Source organism: Schistocerca cancellata, chromosome 4, assembly GCF_023864275.1.
Source record: "Schistocerca cancellata isolate TAMUIC-IGC-003103 chromosome 4, iqSchCanc2.1, whole genome shotgun sequence".
Lineage (NCBI taxonomy): Eukaryota > Metazoa > Arthropoda > Insecta > Orthoptera > Acrididae > Schistocerca > Schistocerca cancellata.
In genome coordinates this window covers 203,123,482-203,144,486 of record NC_064629.1, presented here as the reverse complement: position 1 = coordinate 203,144,486, position 21,005 = coordinate 203,123,482, and the positions used below count along the sequence as shown (strand labels likewise).

General features: G+C 39.2%; 1 protein-coding gene across 1 annotated transcript in view; it reads right to left on the bottom strand.

Moving 5' to 3' along the window:
* The window catches only part of LOC126184024 (uncharacterized), a 344,076-nt gene that overhangs the window by 83,136 nt on the left and 239,935 nt on the right, over positions 1 to 21,005 (bottom strand). The window contains exon 15 of the mRNA XM_049926377.1: positions 17,577 to 17,901. Within this exon, the coding sequence (XP_049782334.1) occupies positions 17,577 to 17,901 (325 nt within the window). The remainder of the gene's footprint in view (positions 1 to 17,576; positions 17,902 to 21,005) is intronic.

The window sequence follows — 21,005 nt, the reverse complement described above, 5'->3', positions numbered from 1 at the left end:
TGTCCATCAGGGAGCGGGAAGGGAGAGAGAGAATTAACGGATAATGGTCACAATCACAAAGGTCATCGTGTGGAGACCAGTGTAATGAAGGGAGGAGAGAGGGAGAAGAAAGAGAGAAAGATCAATGGCAGAAAAGGTACCAAGACCGGCACTGAAATGAGTAGGGGAGCCATCATTGAGAAGGCACAAGTCGTGGTCTGTAATAAACTGATCTAAGAGAAGACCTCGTCTAGATGGAAATGCACTGCCCCACAAGGGATGATGACCATTAAAACCCCCAAGAAGGAGGAAGGGAAGAGGAAGTTGCTGAAGAAGGGCAGTTGAGGCAGCAGGTGTAAGAGTCCTGTCAGGAGGGAGAGAAAGATTGCAAACCATGACCTCAGAGTCCAGGTGGACCCTAACAGCAACCGCTTCCAATGTAGTTTGAAGAGGAATCCACGCGCTAGCAATGTCTGTACCGACCAACGTACAAACGCCGCCAGAAGCCCGCAGGGGTCCGACCCGATTTCGACAGAAAACAAGGAACCCACAGAGGTTCAGTGAGTTAGCATCAGTAAAATGAGATTCCTGTAGAACCACACAAGCTGCAGAGTAAGACAAAATAAGGTATTTCAATTCTGGGAGGTGACAGTAGTATCCATTAAAATTCCACTGGATAACCACAGAACAATGATTTAAAAGGGGGCTGAACAGGCTAAAGCCAGTCATACCACCGGGTCACCACCCGTCACCGACAAGGAGGGGGTGACATCCATGAACGACAGGTCAGAATCTGGTTGTGAAGCTGGGGATGGGACCTCTGGTGACACCAAAGGCTCTTTGTCCCGGGACTTATGTTTCTTCTTCTTTTCAGGTTGAGATCGAGGAGGGCTGTGTGGCATAAAGGAGCCAGCTGCAGCAAGATCGGGAACAGAAAGAGATCGGGCAACCTGGAGCCAACAGACTGCAGTTCTCGCAGTCATCGCGTAGCAGCAGACCTTTGGCCTGGAAGGTGCCGGGAAGGGGCATCACGGGAGGGGCGCCCTTGACCGGCAGACGCCGAAGGAGTGGGACGCTTCTCTGGCTGTAGAGGGGGAGCAGCACCCAGAGGAGAAGGTAATGGGAGCCGCAGCGGAGGGGGGGAGGAGAGGGGGTCCGGGACTGGGGTAAGGAAGGGGGAGGAAGGGGTGAAGATGTAACTAAAGTATAACTAGATGTCATGAACACAGGGTGAATACGTGTATACTTCTTACGAGCCTCTGTGTAGGTTAAACGATCAAGGGACTTACACTCCTGTATCTTCTTTTCCTTCTTAAATACTGGGCAATCTGGTGAATGTGGAGAATGATTGCCATGACAATTAACACACACAGGAGGGGGAATACAGGGACTCCCCTCATGGAGTGGACGTCCACAGTCACCACAGAGAGGGGCCTGCGAACAGCGGGAAGACGTGTCCAAAACGCAAGCACTTAAAACACCTCATAGGAGGTGGGATGTATGGCTTCACATCACATCGATAAACCATAATCTTTACTTTCTCAGGGAGGGTATCCCCTTCAAAGGCCAGAATAAAGGCACCAGTATCAATGTGGTTGTCCTTAGGACCCTTCTGAACACGCCGAACAAAGTGAACACCCTGCCGTCCGAGATTGTCCCGAAGTTCCTCATCAGTTTGAAGGATGAGGTCCCTGTGAAAAATCACACCTTGAACCACATTTAGAGACTGGTGGGGGTAATGGACACAGGAATTGTGCCAAGATGGGCACAGGCACGAAGGGAAGCAGACTGGGCAGCTGAAGCTGTTGGGATCAGCAACGAACCCGATCGCATCTTGCTCAGGGAGTCCACTTCGCCAAACTTGTCTTCAATGTGTTCCACAAAGAATAAAGGTTTGGTATTGGTGAAAGTATCCCCATCAGTAGTGGTGCAAACCAGATAGCGGGGGAGAGGCTTTGCCCCTAGCCGACGGGCCTGACCCTCTTCCCAAGAGGTAGCCATGGAAGGGAAGGCTGAAGGGGCAGGAGAAGCAGCACTAGAAGAATCAGTTCCATGCAGAGAGACGGCCGCAGAAGAACAGCCAGAGGTCTGGACCCATATGCGTTTCATTTGCATAGCGTCCGCCCTGATACCACCCACTCCGATCAGGAGCTCTCCTCACGGGCGCCACCCAGCCACAGCAAGGGCCGTCTGGCACGGCGGCCACTGCCGGGAGTTCCGATGCTCCAGGATGACGAGCAACCACTCCAAGGCTTGCATGAGGTGGTCACAGCTCAGGTATCAGAAGTGTGATCCTGTGTGTTCAGGGGGCTCAACCAAAAGGGTACGTAGCGACCCCACCACACGGGCTGGCTACCGTGCTGGCTATGGGCCCTAGCATCAGACAACGACGTGAAAGAGAAGGTGAAATGAACTAGGAGGGCACACGTCGGAGACACTAGGTAAGGTGCTCTTCCCCAAATGGCTCACACTACGGAAGAGAAATTTAGTAATGGAGGTCAAACCCCAGAGGGTGACCCGGGAGTGCCAATAGGAAGGGATTACGCAACAAAGCCAAATTGCAAAACCAACATAACCAGAAGGATAGTGGGGGCCAACATAAGCAAGGACACCAAGAGAGGGAGAAGAGAGGGCGAGGGGGAAGGAGCAAGGAGAGCAAAGGAGGGGAAGGGGAAGGAAATGCAGCCCTGGAAAGAAGGAAGGCTGCAATAGCTCGGGGCCCCGTGCTCGCCACGCACGTATCCACAAGAGAGTTGAGGACCCGCTGGGGGGTTGGCAGGTGTGGCCCACGCACAGTGCTGTGGCAGCATCAGTAGCACACCCTGGTTACAGGGGTGCAGCCTAGCGGCTGTCATCTATGTCTGTCCGTACCTTCTGGCGGGCCGTCCAAACTGTCAGACCGGGATACCAGACACCACTACACATAAAATCACTCAGTCTACATTAGCCAAAACTTTTCAACAACGAGACCTAACTGGACAACCTGTGTGTGTTTCAGACACAGTTGTGTATTTACATGGAAATGAAAATTGATTGTGGAATTTGAAACCCAGCAACTAGAAACAGCACTTCCAGAACTGGCACTAGAGTGTTTACATGACCAACCACAAGAGGAAATTGGGAATTGGCTTACAGAATCCAGTATTGGAAGCCACATGTCAAACAAGTGAATGTAGTTTTCGGCAGTGGTTGTCTTGAATTGTGGTTGTGTCAAACACTGACAGAGGCTGTACTACATCGTTTATGACACTGCCAATCTTTGCAAGCAACAGCACGATTATTGTTACCACATGCTTTTTACTATGCTAAGGAGCTTGTCGGCTTTGTCTGTAGTGTTGTAAAGTATGAGTTGGGTGGCCATGGATGCCCACAAAGGGTCAAAATGAATATTTTGCCAATTTTGTAACTATCAAACTAGGTTGGAAATGAAAAGAATGTTGAGAAAAATCATTAATCAGAGAAGCACTCTGTTAACTGATGGGAAAATGCTGCTGATTCTCAACATATGGATGCGCATTTCACCAAAAATGAAAGTTAATTTTGCCAATAATAGATGTTACTCTTCAGGTTCCTAGTTATGTCCTCAAATTAGATCAACACTACCTTGCAACTACTATCTGCAATATACACTGAAGTTCCAAAGAAACTGATATAGGCATGTGTATTCAAATACAAATATACGTTGAAACACGTATGTAACATAGCAGCGATGGCGAGGCATTGTAGCATCTGTGACCAGAGAGTATGCGCTTGACCGCGCGAGTGTTGCGAGCGGTTCTCAGTCTGTCAGTAAGTCGTTGCGAGTCTGTAGCTCTGTCTAGTTGAGGGCAGTACTCTGTTAGTAGTCGTTGAGAGCAGTTCAGTGGTAGTCGTCGTGAAGTACGCTAGTAGTCGTCATGCAGAGCAGTCTGTGGGCAACACTGGTCAAGATGCTGAATGAGGTATATTGTTAATTAAGGTAATCATCAGATAATGTAAAGTTTATTTATTGTAATTAATTTCCAACAAGTGCCCCAATAATAATTTTGATTTCAAAAGCAATTTTACAAAAAAAAATTTATTTAATTGAAGTTCCACTTCCCTTAAACAAAAGTCTCAGTTAAATTAAAAAAAAAAGGAATATTATTATTTGCAATGCAGTTCCTCCAAGGTGTGCGCAAGAATAAGAGCAGAAATGTGACTAGCAGTTACAATGAGGTAAGAATTTAATTCTGATTTTTGTACAGGGCCAAAGACCGATATTTCGGTTTAATTGAAATTTCATTATCACTGAGATTTTCTTATCACTGAATTGACTTTCATTTTGCAGCGATGGCGAGGCATTGTAGCATCTGTGACCAGAGAGTATGCGCTTGACCGCGCGAGTGTTGCGAGCGGTTCTCAGTCTGTCAGTAAGTCGTTGCGAGTCTGTAGCTCTGTCTAGTTGAGGGCAGTACTCTGTTAGTAGTCGTTGAGAGCAGTTCAGTGGTAGTCGTCGTGAAGTACGCTAGTAGTCGTCATGCAGAGCAGTCTGTGGGCAACACTGGTCAAGATGCTGAATGAGGTATATTGTTAATTAAGGTAATCATCAGATAATGTAAAGTTTATTTATTGTAATTAATTTCCAACAAGTGCCCCAATAATAATTTTGATTTCAAAAGCAATTTTACAAAAAAAAATTTATTTAATTGAAGTTCCACTTCCCTTAAACAAAAGTCTCAGTTAAATTAAAAAAAAAAGGAATATTATTATTTGCAATGCAGTTCCTCCAAGGTGTGCGCAAGAATAAGAGCAGAAATGTGACTAGCAGTTACAATGAGGTAAGAATTTAATTCTGATTTTTGTACAGGGCCAAAGACCGATATTTCGGTTTAATTGAAATTTCATTATCACTGAGATTTTCTTATCACTGAATTGACTTTCATTTTGCAGTGATGGCGAGGCATTGTAGCATCTGTGACCAGAGAGTATGCGCTTGACCGCGCGAGTGTTGCGAGCGGTTCTCAGTCTGTCAGTAAGTCGTTGCGAGTCTGTAGCTCTGTCTAGTTGAGGGCAGTACTCTGTTAGTAGTCGTTGAGAGCAGTTCAGTGGTAGTCGTCGTGAAGTACGCTAGTAGTCGTCATGCAGAGCAGTCTGTGGGCAACACTGGTCAAGATGCTGAATGAGGTATATTGTTAATTAAGGTAATCATCAGATAATGTAAAGTTTATTTATTGTAATTAATTTCCAACAAGTGCCCCAATAATAATTTTGATTTCAAAAGCAATTTTACAAAAAAAAATTTATTTAATTGAAGTTCCACTTCCCTTAAACAAAAGTCTCAGTTAAATTAAAAAAAAAAGGAATATTATTATTTGCAATGCAGTTCCTCCAAGGTGTGCGCAAGAATAAGAGCAGAAATGTGACTAGCAGTTACAATGAGGTAAGAATTTAATTCTGATTTTTGTACAGGGCCAAAGACCGATATTTCGGTTTAATTGAAATTTCATTATCACTGAGATTTTCTTATCACTGAATTGACTTTCATTTTGTTTTGTGAGGAATTTATACTTGAGTCAGATTGCTAATTTTTGTCTAATGGTCATTGTCATTGAATTGATTTGCTGGGAGATTACGTTACGTTGTATTCTTGATAACATTCAAAATATTGTCAGGTCAAACATTTTGTGGGAAGGTTTCATTTGGCTCCATTTTATTAAATATTTATGTCCTTTCTTTTAAATTTTTGTGGGGAGGTTACACTTGGCGACACCCAGTCCAGGATCGTATTTCGTTGAGAATCTTTTGAACAACAGTCAGATATCTGCTCTTATTTGCTTAGATATAATTAGGATTTGGCGCTACGCTTTTACTAATATTGTGACTTTCTTTCTACAGGTCAACGGCAATTCGTTGCTCTGTTGTATTTGTGTGTTGTTTTTGCATTTGTGTTTATTGTTTTGTGAATAATTGTGACTACTGTAAAAATGCCGCGAAAGACTATGAATAGTGTATCGCGAGGTATTATGAATGAATTTACCGACTTAAACAACGTGACCGATAGTAATTGTGACACGCAGTGTAATGATGACAATCCTGCGTTCACTAACAATCAGTGCATTACAACCACTAATGGTGACTTTTATCTTAATGAGGAACAAACGAACTCAATTGTCTCGTCTGTTAAATTGACGACAATTGATGACGCGGAGCGGTCTATTGTAATGAGCGCTGCCCAGCTTAACGCACCCGGTTCGGAGAATTCAAGTAATGTACAGACGAATTTTTCTAATGAAAATGAACAGGATACACAAAGTACGACGGATTTATTTCATTCCGAAATAGTGAGTGACAGTGTAGGTCCGAATGATAATCCTTTTTGTAAATTGCAGAATGACCAAATGGTCACGCAAAGCGCGACAATTCCAGATCCACCGTTAAACAGCACAGAGAATAGAAATGCTAATTTTGTGTCGGATCCAATTTTGGCAATACTGCTACAATTTAGGGAAGAATTTAAACAACAGAATGAAAGCCAAGACAAAAATCACAAAGAACTTAGTGAACAGGTCAAACAACAGAACGAAAAACAAGACAAGTTAAATGAAAAATTAGACAACAATTCCAGACAGTTAAATGAAAAATTAGACGACAATTCCAGACAGCTTAGTGAACAAATTAGAGCCGTTGCCGCACAGTGTCATGACACTAAGGAACAGTTGCGCGTGGAAATTGAGGCTTGTTCACGAAAAAATAGCGAAGAAATTAAGTCTGTTGCGCAAGAATTAAGGGAAATGCAAACAGCCGCAACAGAAACACTCAGAGACGAAATTAGCGGAGTCGCTAAACAATGCTCTGAAAAAGCCACACAATTACGCGACGAGTTTAAAGCAATGACAGCAGAACTTTCGCGCACAATGGATGAAAAGATCGACGCGAAATTCGAACAACAGAATACTCAGATTGACGAACGCTTTAATCTTCACATACAAAACAGTGATACGCATTTCCGCAAATTTATTCAAGATCAAAATAAAGTCAAACGTCAAGTCATGGAAACAATCACTGCACAAAGACAAGAAGACAAACGCAAAATGTTCGCGAAAGCAAAGACGTATGTAGACAATAATATTGCCTCAGTGTCCGACGAAATTAATTCCATCAAACAGTCGAACACAGAATTACGTGACGAAATTTCTGATCTTAAATCAAAAACAGATACACACACAGTAAATATTCAAACAGTGACAGACAGATTCGAACAATTAGAACTAACACAGGATTGCGATGTCATCAGAGCTGATGTTAAAAAACTGAGCGAAACTACGCGTAAGTTGCAAAAACAGATTAATGCATCCGATTCTAAAACCGATGATCAGGCAAAAATACTGACTGAAAAATATGATGAATTGGCCAGTCGCATTGATGCTATCGAAAATGCTAATGACAATAAATCAGACGATACTTCACCGGTTTCATTTAATCAAACACCTGAATTTCAAAATTTACAGCAGACAATTAATGAGATCGATTCATCTAACAACACGTTACGTAGAAAACTGTCAAGTTTACAGCAAGAAGTAACAGAGATTAAAAATATTTCAGTTAATAACACATCACAGCAGGCGCCACTTTTCGAACATTTGCCAGACTCGCGCAGCGCGTTTAATTTGGGTAATCTACAAAGAGTACGCGATTTAAAATCTGAAAAGCTACGCAACTTGAAATCCGAAATGACACAGACGAACAGATTCACACACAAACCTGAACGTGTTCACAAATTCAGAGACGATAACGTTGATTACGAGCAGTTTTTATCCGTGAGAAAAACTAAGGAATTTAATAATGACAGAGCGCAGATACACGATTTGAACTGGATGCGTCGATTTATTTTTGTACTTTCACCGCTACTACCTGTAACGCAGAAACTAGCTTTGAACTGGATACGACAATTTGCTCTTGAATTTTTACCAACATTTCGTGTAATGCAAAAACCTGAATTAGTATGGATACAGCAATTTATTTCTGAATCTTTACCGACATTGCCTGTAGTGCAAAAGCTAAAATTTATTTGTAGCGCGTAATTAACCTCAGGGGATTCATTACACTTTAATGAATATGTGCCGTAGCGAGCATAGGGCCCCGAGCTGTAGTAGTGCTGTTTCATCTTTAGTTTTCTGCACTGCTGCCTTCTCTTCTACTATACTTTATATCTATCAAAACCGCTCTTTAACTATTGCTCTATTTAGAATTAAGAATATGTAAAGAAAACCCGATGTGACAAATTTATACCGAAAGTGACAATTTTCATTAGGCACTCCACAACTACCAGCGTAATTTTAATAACTGACAAAATTTTAATCATCAGTACGTGTAAAATTATCAGTAACAGTAAACACATTTTTGTAACAATAGACGTTTTTCACCACAACAGCATGAAAGTCAGCCGCTTAGCATTCCTAACCAACAATGCAGTCTACAAGGTCAACCAAGCTTTAATGTTTCGCCGCGTGCACGTATAGTCCCAGCTACAACAAATAGTAATGCATAGCCACGAGGAAATAACTACGTACAGAAAAAACAGTATTTCAATCTCTATCGCAATGCGCCGTATGGAAATGACTATCACGACATACGTAAAATTAATTAGCACAATTTTCAGCGTACATTCAATAACACGTCAGATAGAATATGATTAAATACAGTACAGTTTGCATATTCCAATAATGTAAGCAATGCTTTTGACACGCAGAATTTTGTTCATGAGAATGTTATTGGAAACACGCTTTGTTGAATGCTCCACTTTTATCGCACCCAGATCTTACCAGAAATTTTTTCATTGCCACCGACAGTTCCAACACCGCTTTAGGCGTACATATTTTTCAGGAAATTGAAGAAGATGGTTCTACAGTAATTAAAAACGTCGCATTTGCAAGCCGCATTCTGTCACCTGCTGAACGAAATTATTCCGTTACTGAACTTGAAACATTATGTGTTGTTTGGGCTTTTACGAGATTTCGGCACTTTCTTTATGGCAGACATACCACCGTGTACACAGACCACAGAGCGATACAATTTTTACTTTCAGCTAAATTCACTCACGACAGGTTAAGCAGATGGAAACTTTACTTGCAGGAATTTAATTTCACAATTGTTCACATTCCCGGCACACAAAATGTTGTAGCAGACGCATTATCCCGTTCTCTTTGCAACAATCAGCGAGACGTAGCAACCAACTTCTGCAAAACAAATTTCAGTGTCATGTACATTCAGCAAGTAGCATTTGAAAACTTTATTTCGTCGTCATTACAGGACATAGCACAAGAACAAAATAAAGACAATGTGTGGAAAGAAATTAAACACCTTTGGCAAGATAGGAAAAATGTTACGATTAGGAACCACTACACTGTACGCAATGACATTCTGTTTCGCCGTTCTCATCCAGACAGCAACAATTGGTTATTATGCATTCCCGACGAACTGGTTAACAAACTAATCTGGTATACTCATTTAAGCTACGCACATTACGGAGCACGAAAATGTTTTCTTATACTGAGACAGAACTGTTATTTTAACAACATGGAGAAACGAATACAACGAGTTTTAGCGTCTTGTAAAATTTGCCAGAAAGCTAAATCAGACACCACTTCACATATTCCTCCTTTATATCCCATTGTACCTGTTAAATTAAGACACATGGCCGCAGTAGATATTTTTGGTCCGATTCCGAGAACTAACAGAGGTTTTTGCTACATCTTTGTCGCTGTTGAGCTCACTTCAAAATTTGTTACTTTCACTCCGTTACGCAAAGCTACTGCTAAAACTGTTTCAAAAGCATTTGTAAAGCATTTTTTATTTCATGTAGGGCATGTGATGAAAGTAATTTCCGACAATGGACCACAGTTTCGATCTGCAATATGGACACGTATGTTACGAGCTAGAAACATTTCTCCGATCTATATATCCAAGTACCATGCTTCTTCGAATCCTTGTGAACGGTTAATGAAAGAAATTGGTAAGCTGTGCCGAATATACTGCCACAAAAGACATATTGATTGGGATACACACATACTCTCATTCCAAGATGTAATTAATTCCATTCCAAATGAATCCACTATGCTATCTCCGTCTGTTATACTGAAAAACGTTGAACCACCAAACAAAATTAAAGAATTAATAAATTTCCCTACATCTCGTCGCTTACGACACCACGAAATAATTGACATTGCGCTGAACAACATCAAACGTGCCGCAGAGCGCCGGAGAAGACAGCAAAAACAGGTTTGTACACGCCGCGACTTTCACATTGGACAGAAAATATTAGTACGTACACACTATTTATCCAGCAAATTAAAAGGTAAGTGCAGTAAATTTGAACTTCTATACGCAGGTCCATATCGGATTCGCAGCATCCCTCACCCCAATGTTGTACACGTCGAAACTTTGAGAACCAGAAAATCGAAAGGCAATCACCATATCTCAAACATTAAACCGTTTATTGAATGAAATCACTTTATAATGTAACATGCTATGATGCCATTTACTAATGCAATTATTTCACCTGATTACCTACGGATGACTGTCGTATTTTTCTTGGCAAGTGCTCAGCAAGATAAGGTTAGCAGGTCGCTTTTCTTGTCGTTACACATCAGACCGTGCATATTTTTTCCAGACGAACTTACACATTTTATAACCACTTATGCAATTATATGATTACCTACTGATGAGTGTCGTATTTTTTCTTGGCAAGTGCCCGGCAAGGTAAGGTTAGCAGGTCGCTTTTCTTGTCGTTACACGTCAGACCGTGCACATTTTCCATTTTTTGTGTGTATGATTGTTTTCCTGTTTTGTTTGTATGCACTGTGAATTAGTTAAGATATAGCAAACACCAGTTGACTTTGACATTTTTGCCCTATGATGTCTCAACATCGTGACTATTTTACGTTTTTCTTTTTCTTTTTTTTTGCTGCTGCATTGTGATATTCCGTGTACATTTTTTTTTTTTTTTTGCCTTTGAACACTGTCTATGCTTTCGACATATTACGTTTTCTGTCATGTTATGCTGTATGTTTAATTATATTACCGTTAATCAGTAATTACTTAGTGGGTATATGATTTAAATGCAAGACGTTATTCTCTATTCATCAATTTCAGAAAGAAATGATGCGTGTAAGAAATAAATTCAACATAAATGGGAATTTCACCTACGGAATAAACGATAGAAGATGCAATAACTTTATGAGGAAGAGTAAATGGATCAGGATTAACAAGCATTAACAAGAATATACTATACTCATCGTAGAATAGCAGTCTTAACTAATTTTTTCTTTCAGAATACAAGGTGATTGATGCAGGCTGTCAGACAGAACTACACATCTTAGTTTTAGTGATGAAATATGTTAGAGATAAGGAATAGTTGTGTAATGAGTAATGAAGTGATTTTTTGCAGATGATAATGAGTGATGATGAATAATGATGAAGAGTGTGCTACTATGGATAATGAAGTTTTTCTTTACAGGTGATGATAATGATGGAGGTATGAATAATGAAGTGATGGATAATGAAGTTTTTTCTTTACAGATGAGGATAATGTTGAAGTTATGTATTTATGCTACGTAGTTATTTAAGTATTTGTTGCAGTTTGTTTTGACAGCAGGTGTTATATTGCATAGTAGGATGACGGAAAGTTTTGGAAAGGACAGCTATGGAGCACATTTTATACACATTTCACTACTTGTTAATTCGAAGTTCACTACTTTTCAGCATAGTGTGCGTTTCTTCTTTCAGGTCAATAATCCATTTTGTATTTTTTCCAGGAGAAGTTTTTCATGATACATACTAAACCTGTTACTTATTATACCTGTTCTAGTACTTGCATTTATTTTTTTTACCCATTTGTGTCTATCATTTATACATGTGATCACATTACTGCCTTGTTTCATAACCTTGCTACAGCTGACTCATGACGAATGACGTTACTCATTTTTTTTATTTACAGTAACAACCCAGAACCAATTTTTTTTCCTTTTTTCTCTTCTTGCTTTCTCTTATAATTACCAAACGCAATGCATTGCTAACAAAAAAATGTATTACCAGTCCCAAATAGTGATACCAGTTTGAGAAAGTTCTGAATAATACTGATCAACTCTGAATAGTATGTCACTTCAGTAATGACTTCGTAATGATACAAAAAAATATATGTATAAAATAATGCTTTGTAACTGGCTAATAACTGCCACTGTTTATTGTAATGAGACTACTTATAATGTGTATGATTATTAATGCTATGACTGTAATTAGCTGATTTTTTAATAATGACTTCGTAATGATCTGAATGTCACTCAATGAATTGTTATTACTTCTTAATGATCTGAATAATACTGAATGAGGAACAATGTTTTATACTATTCAATATTTGCTGGGCCACTGAGTGCCAATGATTGAGTGTAATGTTTTGTACTATTCAGTAATTGCTGGGCCACTGAGTGCCAATGATGAGTGTAATGTTTTGTACTATTCAGTAATTGCTGGGCCACTGAGTGCCAATGATGAGTGTAATGTTTTGTACTATTCAGTAATTGCTGGGCCACTGAGTGCCAATGATGAGTGTAATGTTTTGTACTATTCAGTAATTGCTGGCCACTGAGTGCCAATGATGAGTGTAATGTTTTGTACTATTCAGTACTTGATGGCCACTGAGTGCCAAGAATGAGTGTAATGTTCTGTAATATTCAATACTTGCTGGCCACTGAGTGCCAATAATTAACATTATTCTGTCATACTAAATATGCTTTGTAACCGTCCAAGGACTGCCACTGTTTATTGTAATACGATTACCCATGATGCCAATAATTTAATTTTGTGAACATTTTTCTGTAATACTACATTCATGGTACAGAAATGTTCAACACTGGGCTATGAATGCCCCAAATGAAAACTGTAATTGTCAATATTATGTGACTTAATGTCCTTCACCTCATGAGCTAACTACCCTGAATTACTGCAATGTCCATTTGTCCTGTCTATCCTAGTGATCATGGAGCACTACCTTTGGGTTTGCACTACTTCTACGTTGGTGTGCCTTGTAAGAGCTTGGTGTTGACACGACATGCTGTCCACCACCGTGAGCGATGAAGACGTTATTATGGTCCCACTGTTTGGTGTACCTAATGTACTGCCAAAATGAGAACATGGAACATTACTACGAGAGTTCAGTGTCTTGGCTACACTGATGGATTCTGATGGGAAAAGAACTGCAAATTGTGTCACTTGGTGTTGTACTTCTGTGGAAAGATATGGACTTTCAGAACAGCTGTGTGCAATCTAAAGTGCTACAACCATGATGCAATCCTTCCCTTTCCTATCCTAATTCTTGTCACATAGTGAAAATCATTTTTTTGCTAACATTATTTATGTTCATGACTATACATTTTTTTTGATTCGCTGAACTCCAGTGCGAGTACAGTTATGTCACTTGTCGATATGATTTTTGCCATTATGTTTATTTATTGCAAAAATACCTAAGACATTTTTTCGATTTGTTCTCAAGTACAGTATGTGCACTCTTGTCTTTTATATTGTATATACAATTTTTTAGTATTTTATTTTAATGATGTTCTGAACTACAGTGCATGTGCACTTATGTTGTGTGTTAATATGTTTTCTACTGAACTCCAGTGCCTGTGCACTTTTCTCATTTTTCAATATGATTTGTACTATTCTGTATATTCAATACTTCAATGCGTATGCACTTATGTCATTTGTTACTAATTGTATATACATTTCATCATTTACCGACATGTTCTCAACTGCAGTGCATGTGCACTCACGTCACTTGTCAACATAATATTTTTTTCCCAGTCTGTTTATTTGTTCTGAATATGCTAAAGAATTTTTTCAGTGCCTGTGCACTTTGTTATCTGTCAAATAATTTGTATATACATTTTTCTGATTTGCTACTATGTTTTGTACTCACATTTTGTCTTTGTCTGATATATTTTGTACTTAGTGCGTGTGCACAACATTTAATTCATGTACTACATCTAAATATTCTGTAAGTTGTAGAAGTTTGTTAATTAAAGAAAAATTTTGCCGCGCTTGGCAAGTCCAAATGACTCACCATCGCTGCCAAATTTTTGCCCCCCCAGTGGAGGGTTATGAAACACGTATGTAACATAGCAGCGATGGCGAGGCATTGTAGCATCTGTGACCAGAGAGTATGCGCTTGACCGCGCGAGTGTTGCGAGCGGTTCTCAGTCTGTCAGTAAGTCGTTGCGAGTCTGTAGCTCTGTCTAGTTGAGGGCAGTACTCTGTTAGTAGTCGTTGAGAGCAGTTCAGTGGTAGTCGTCGTGAAGTACGCTAGTAGTCGTCATGCAGAGCAGTCTGTGGGCAACACTGGTCAAGATGCTGAATGAGGTATATTGTTAATTAAGGTAATCATCAGATAATGTAAAGTTTATTTATTGTAATTAATTTCCAACAAGTGCCCCAATAATAATTTTGATTTCAAAAGCAATTTTACAAAAAAAAATTTATTTAATTGAAGTTCCACTTCCCTTAAACAAAAGTCTCAGTTAAATTAAAAAAAAAAGGAATATTATTATTTGCAATGCAGTTCCTCCAAGGTGTGCGCAAGAATAAGAGCAGAAATGTGACTAGCAGTTACAATGAGGTAAGAATTTAATTCTGATTTTTGTACAGGGCCAAAGACCGATATTTCGGTTTAATTGAAATTTCATTATCACTGAGATTTTCTTATCACTGAATTGACTTTCATTTTGTTTTGTGAGGAATTTATACTTGAGTCAGATTGCTAATTTTTGTCTAATGGTCATTGTCATTGAATTGATTTGCTGGGAGATTACGTTACGTTGTATTCTTGATAACATTCAAAATATTGTCAGGTCAAACATTTTGTGGGAAGGTTTCATTTGGCTCCATTTTATTAAATATTTATGTCCTTTCTTTTAAATTTTTGTGGGGAGGTTACAACGTACACAAGCAGAACACAGTGCTGCGGTCAGCAACGCCTACATAAGACACTAAGTGTCTGGTGCAGTTGTTAGATCGGTTACTGCTGCTACAATGGCAGGTTATCAAGATTTAAGTGAGTTTGAACATAGTGTTATAGTTGGTGAATGAGCAATGGGACACAGCATCTCCGAGGTAGTGATGAAGTAGGGATTTTCCTGTATGACTATTTCACGAGTGTACCGCGAGTATCAGGAATCCGGTAAAACATTAAATCTCTGACATCACTGCGGCTGGAAAAAGATCCTGCAAGAACAGGATGAATGACAACTGAAGAGAATCGTTCAACATGACAGAAGTGCAGCCTTTCCACAAATTGCTGCAGATTTCGATGATGGGCCATCAAGAAGTGTTAGTGTGCAAAAAATTCAATGAAACATCATCGATATGGGCTTATGGAGCCGAAGGCCCACTAGTGTACCCTTGATGACTGCACGACACACAGCTTTACACCGCCCGGGCCTGTCAACACTGACATGGACTGCTGATGACTGGAAACGCGTTGCGTGGTTGGACTAGTCTCATTTCAAATTGTATCGATCCGATGGACATGTATGGGTTTGGAGACACGCTCATGAATCCATGGACCCTTCATTTAACCAGGGAACTGTTAAAGCTGGTGGAGGCTCTGTAATGGTGTTGGGCATGTGCAGTTGGAATGATATGGGACCCCGATATGTCTAGATATGACTCTGACAGGTAACAGGTACATAAGCGTCCTGTCTGATCACCTGCATCCATTCATGTCCAATGTGCATTCTGACAGACTTTGGCAATTCTAGCAGGACAATGCGACACCCCACATGTCCAGAATTGCTACAGAGTCGCTCCAGGAACACTCTTCTGGGTTTAAACACTTCCGCTGGCCACTAAACTCCCCAGACATGAACATTATTGAGTGCACCTGGGATGCCACGCAACGTGCTGTTGAGAAGAGATCTCCACTCCCTAGTAATCTTATGGATTTATTGACAGCCCTGTAGGATTCATGGTGTCAATTCCCTCCACCACTACTTCATACATTAGCGGAGTCCATGTCATATTGTGTTGCAGAGCTTGTGCATTCTCGCGGGGGCCCTAGACGATATTAGGCAGGTGTACTAATTTCTTTGGTTCTTCAGTGTACTTCTCAGGCTCATTAATATCTTTAAGCAGATTTCCTCAATTCATAGCTCTTATTCACAAGAGATACCTTTTGTAAAATTTGCCAAATGCCTAACCGTAATACCACTTACATTACCACTAGTTACTCCCAAATTTTACATAATGTACATGAGGTCCTACTCATACATCAAAAAAGTTCAAAGGAGAGCAGCTTATTTTCATTATCGTGAAATAGAGGAGCAATTGTCATGGCTATGATAAGGCAGTGTGGGAAATTACTAAGGCAAAGGTGTTTTACACTGTGACGAGATCTTTTCATGAAATTTCAGTTATTAACTTTCTCCCCTGAACAGCAATATATTTTCTTACTTTCACCAACACAGAGAGAAATGACCACCACTATAAAATATGAGGAATCAAGAGCTCACATGGAAAGATTTAGGCATTAATTACAGCTACAGGAGACACTAATAAATGGTGAAAACTGTCAGCTTTCAAGTCTTAAAAAATGCAAATCACTTTCTGTGGCAGCTTAATGAACCTTTGTGAGTAGGGTGAGCTGTTTTACACCCACCTGCCTATATTCCAATACAATTAACATGTGACTATTATTCATGTTCATAAGAGCTTCATTTTAATATATTCATTTGCTCTGACCAAACTTGCATTTTAACACAACAAACAGTTTACCAACCTCTACTTACATCCTTTTGCTACCTACTAGTATCAGTTAGTACAGTCACTCACGAGCATTAACATCACTGCTCACTGCGTAGATCACAGCAATATTTGAAAAGAAATGATAAATGGTGCAGTACTGTTTACACCTGTGCCTATATATATTGTATTTACAATAAATTATTAAATGGACTGTCCTTGCTCTATATATGTTAACTGTCAAAGTGTTACATTTTGATGTAACTAGACAGATATTTCTGGAAGCTGCTAGGACAGTTGCTCTTGACAGTTTTAAAGCTTCTTTGCATTTCATCGGTGGCTTGACAGAAGTACATAACATTTCATCCAGGCATATCACTACGGTCATGAAGCGCAAAGAGACTGGAAAGACCATATTATAACAAAGGGAGCAGAAACATTTGTGGTACATGTAAACATGTTCATTAAAAACAAAAATTTTTTTTGTTATAAAGTGTTACATTTGTCAACTAACTGCAAAAGTGGTGAAGAAATTGTGAAAAATGTTTCCGAAACATGAGACAAATGACTAAGATGATTTTAATACAATCGAGAAAGATATTTAATGCTTAAATCATAATTACGAGCTGGCAATTGGATTTCTTGGCACAGTCATAAATCATACCAGCACTCTATGACAAATAGCTGGAATTACAGAAACAAAATAGAAGACACAAACAGTCAGTCAAAATTTTAAAAACAATGTTAGAATTATAAGAACACGGGGAAATTCAAACATGTAGGACAATAACAGGTACAATTTTTTCAGTAAAATAAGCTAAAATTTATATTTAAAAAATGTGACTCACAGTTCCTTCTTGCTGTGTTAAGTTTTCCTGCTCACAGGTTTCATCTGTATGCTGAGGTGAACTTGCACTTGCAAATGCAAGTAATAAATCAGCTGCTGATGATAGGCCACCTGCCTGTGTAGAATCAGGTACATTGCTTTCAGGTGCTCCAGCACATTGTTCTACTTCATTAGATTCTGGGTTTTCAGCCGTTTCATCAACTGACGATGCATTTGAACTAATGGAGTTCAATCTTGTATGGTGCTTTTGTCGTAAAGATGCTTGCTGCTGGGAGCTGCTACTTCTACGCCGACGACCCTTTCGCCTACGAACAAGTGCAGAATGCCTGAAAATAATGGTGGCACGCAATGTCACACATCAGTTAACACTATTTTACAATAAAGGAGCTCATTTTACAAATCATGAAATTTAATTCTACAATAGTCTGGAATACATTATAATTTCTTTGTAATCACTTAAATATGAAAATGATCTGGGCCTGAGTCATAAACACGGTCAAGTCATACTCCAAAACTGTGTCAACACTTCTTAAAACTGCAACAACGTGAATCGTGAATCGTGAATCTACCTGTTACGTCCCCCTCCCCCACAGCCATGTTCTCCATTGAATCACTTAAAGATGTCAAGTATTTTGAGAGCTTATTTTAAGATCATGACATTTCAAAATTGTATCCAATATAACACAAAAGAAAAAAAGAAAATTAACATGCTGTGCTCTCAGACAAAAAATGAATACTTATTTTTAGTGTCTGCAACACCAGTCATAGCTGATGAAATGAAGGCACGAGACTACAAGAAAGACAAAACATGCAGACAAATAAGGAGTACTGCACAGGACAATTCACTGTAGACAATGTAGCAACTACAAACAACGTAACACTTAAAATAAGACCTATCCCATGAGGGATACCATCCTGCTAAGGAAAACAGTCAGAAAGTGTTCTGGAATGGAATCAAAAGTCGTATTTGCATATAAGCATCATACGAAAATGGTGAGGTGTCCATAGAAACCCCCACTCATTTAAATGAATAGTTACGTATCTCCAAGCAGTATCATGTATCTTAAATAATTTCTATTTAGTCGAACCTCATTGTCCTTTAAACTCACAATAAAAGCAATTTTTAAGCCTTTGAAAATTATTGCAGACAACATGTGTTGTAACAATGTGAAGAAGAATGCAATGTTGAAAGCTGAGGTAAAATGTTTAGTTTTTCACTCAGGATTCTCCATTCGTGTAGTAATTTTTATACAGGTACTTCTAGCAATGCTATGTTAACTACATGGGCTGGTGCAATCCTTGCCTGGTTTCAGTATGGGGTTATAATGTCTTCCCTTTATGACTCATTGTATAGGTTCCTACTCCAAATTTGACTAAAAACATCAATGATTGTTTCTTTGGATAGGAGACAGATGCAGAATACTGAATTCAATAGCAACAAATCAAAAAGCAGTATCATGAGTCAATAGTGCTGTATGTATCTTCTAGATGAGAGCCAATATAGCTCTTCATTCGTGAAATTTCAATTAATCGCCTTCTATCCAAAACTCCATTATTGGTATAAAAACAAACAACTGGGTGCGCTAATCACATAATGCGTTGAAAGCAGTGTGCCACTGCCCATCATTTTGGTTAGTAGCTATGTTTACTTTTCCTTGAAATCCTATTCATCAAATTATCTCTCACTAGGAAACATGTAATTACTAACAGAGTCTGGAAACCAATGCTGTCAACTTTTCTTGCTGTTTTGAATATCTATCTGATTTCAAATGTTTTGAGGTCCTTAGCAGAAGTATTTTTTCTCTGCAGTGGCACACACTTACCATTTGTTGACAGACACTGCTCACTCTACTGATGGTCATGCTTTATTCTACCCTCCCTCAGTACTCTTGCAAAGGTGTAACAATGACATCATGCCAGTAACAACTTATCCAACTATGAATACTCGCAAGGACAGAATGGCAGTTCGAATGACTAAAACAAACTGGAAACACATTTAAAATATAATGTTGTATCTATATGAATAGCTATCCATTTCATTCATCTGTAAAACTACATCTATGGCCACTAGCAAAATCTGAAGGTCCACGCACTAGCTCCAAAGTGCTACAACTATACAGACAGTACGATCGTGACCGTTGCAGTGTGCGATTGAAAAGAGCATGTACTGACATAAAACATGAATAAGCTGAAGCCAATTAATCCTGTGAACAGTGAACTTCCTGTGTGAAAATGAGGATGTAATTTGAGTGGAAAATGAGCCATTTGCACACACGTTATATGGCAACGGAACACAAAAATACTATGGAGATTTAACAGAAATGTATTTGACACACAGGGTAGGAATAGTGATTGTGGGTCTGATGGCGGAGAAGGAACTGTGCATGTTTATGACAGTTATAACAGCTCTGGAATGTCACCACCAGCAAATGAGGGAACCGCAAGTCAAAGTGAATACGCACCTTCACTCCCAAATATATCACAACCCTGTGTGCTACAGTGTATTGATGACCGAACACTGGACAGTATTTATGAGGATTATTTTAATTGTGGTTACCATTCTTCCAGAAAACCTATGAACCATTATACAGGTGCATGTGTTTGAAATCCAACTGCAATATAATGTTAGATCATGTGATGTGCAAAAGGCAAGACCCAGGCCACTCAAGGGAAACAAAACATCAAAATTAAAGGCTGTATGAGAATCTGCCACAGCACAATATGACGAAGCCAGAGACTATGGGTCAGAAGTCCACGTTTCATTCAGGCATATCATTATGGTTAGAGTACACAAAGAGACTGAAGAAGCCCATATTATTACAAAGTGAGAACAAAAATTTGTGGCAGATGTAAATGTGTTCATTAAAGACAAAAACATTTTTAACGTACATGTATGGAATAGTAACCATAGCCAATTTTTTTTTTAGTTTTTTTTTTTCAATACTATCACACAGAGGTGAAAAATCAACAGATGACAGGATACGATCTGTTCACAGTGGCACACACAGTTACACAATATATGTGGCTGTGTTGATGGATAGTAGATTGGCGAACAAGCTTCACATTCATATGCAGGAAATGAGGGATGTTTTGCTACAGGTTGCAAAGAAACTAGCAGCAATGTGTCCAAAAAACATCCGCAAGTGTAAGTAGAAAAATGACCAAAGAGCAGAAGAAAAGCTTTTTTCAATTTGGTCCTTTGTGAATGCATTGGTGAAAATGGTCTATTACTTTGTGATTCATGATCGGCACACAAAGACTACATTCTGTTAGAAGAACATGTTCTCAATAAAATATTACATTACAGATACTGCCACCAAAGACAACCAAATACTGCCAACCCATGGATGTATGTTTTTTTAGACAGCACATACTGCAGACATCTTGTTGATTTCATACACTTGCAAATTGACAAACCACAGGTCACATT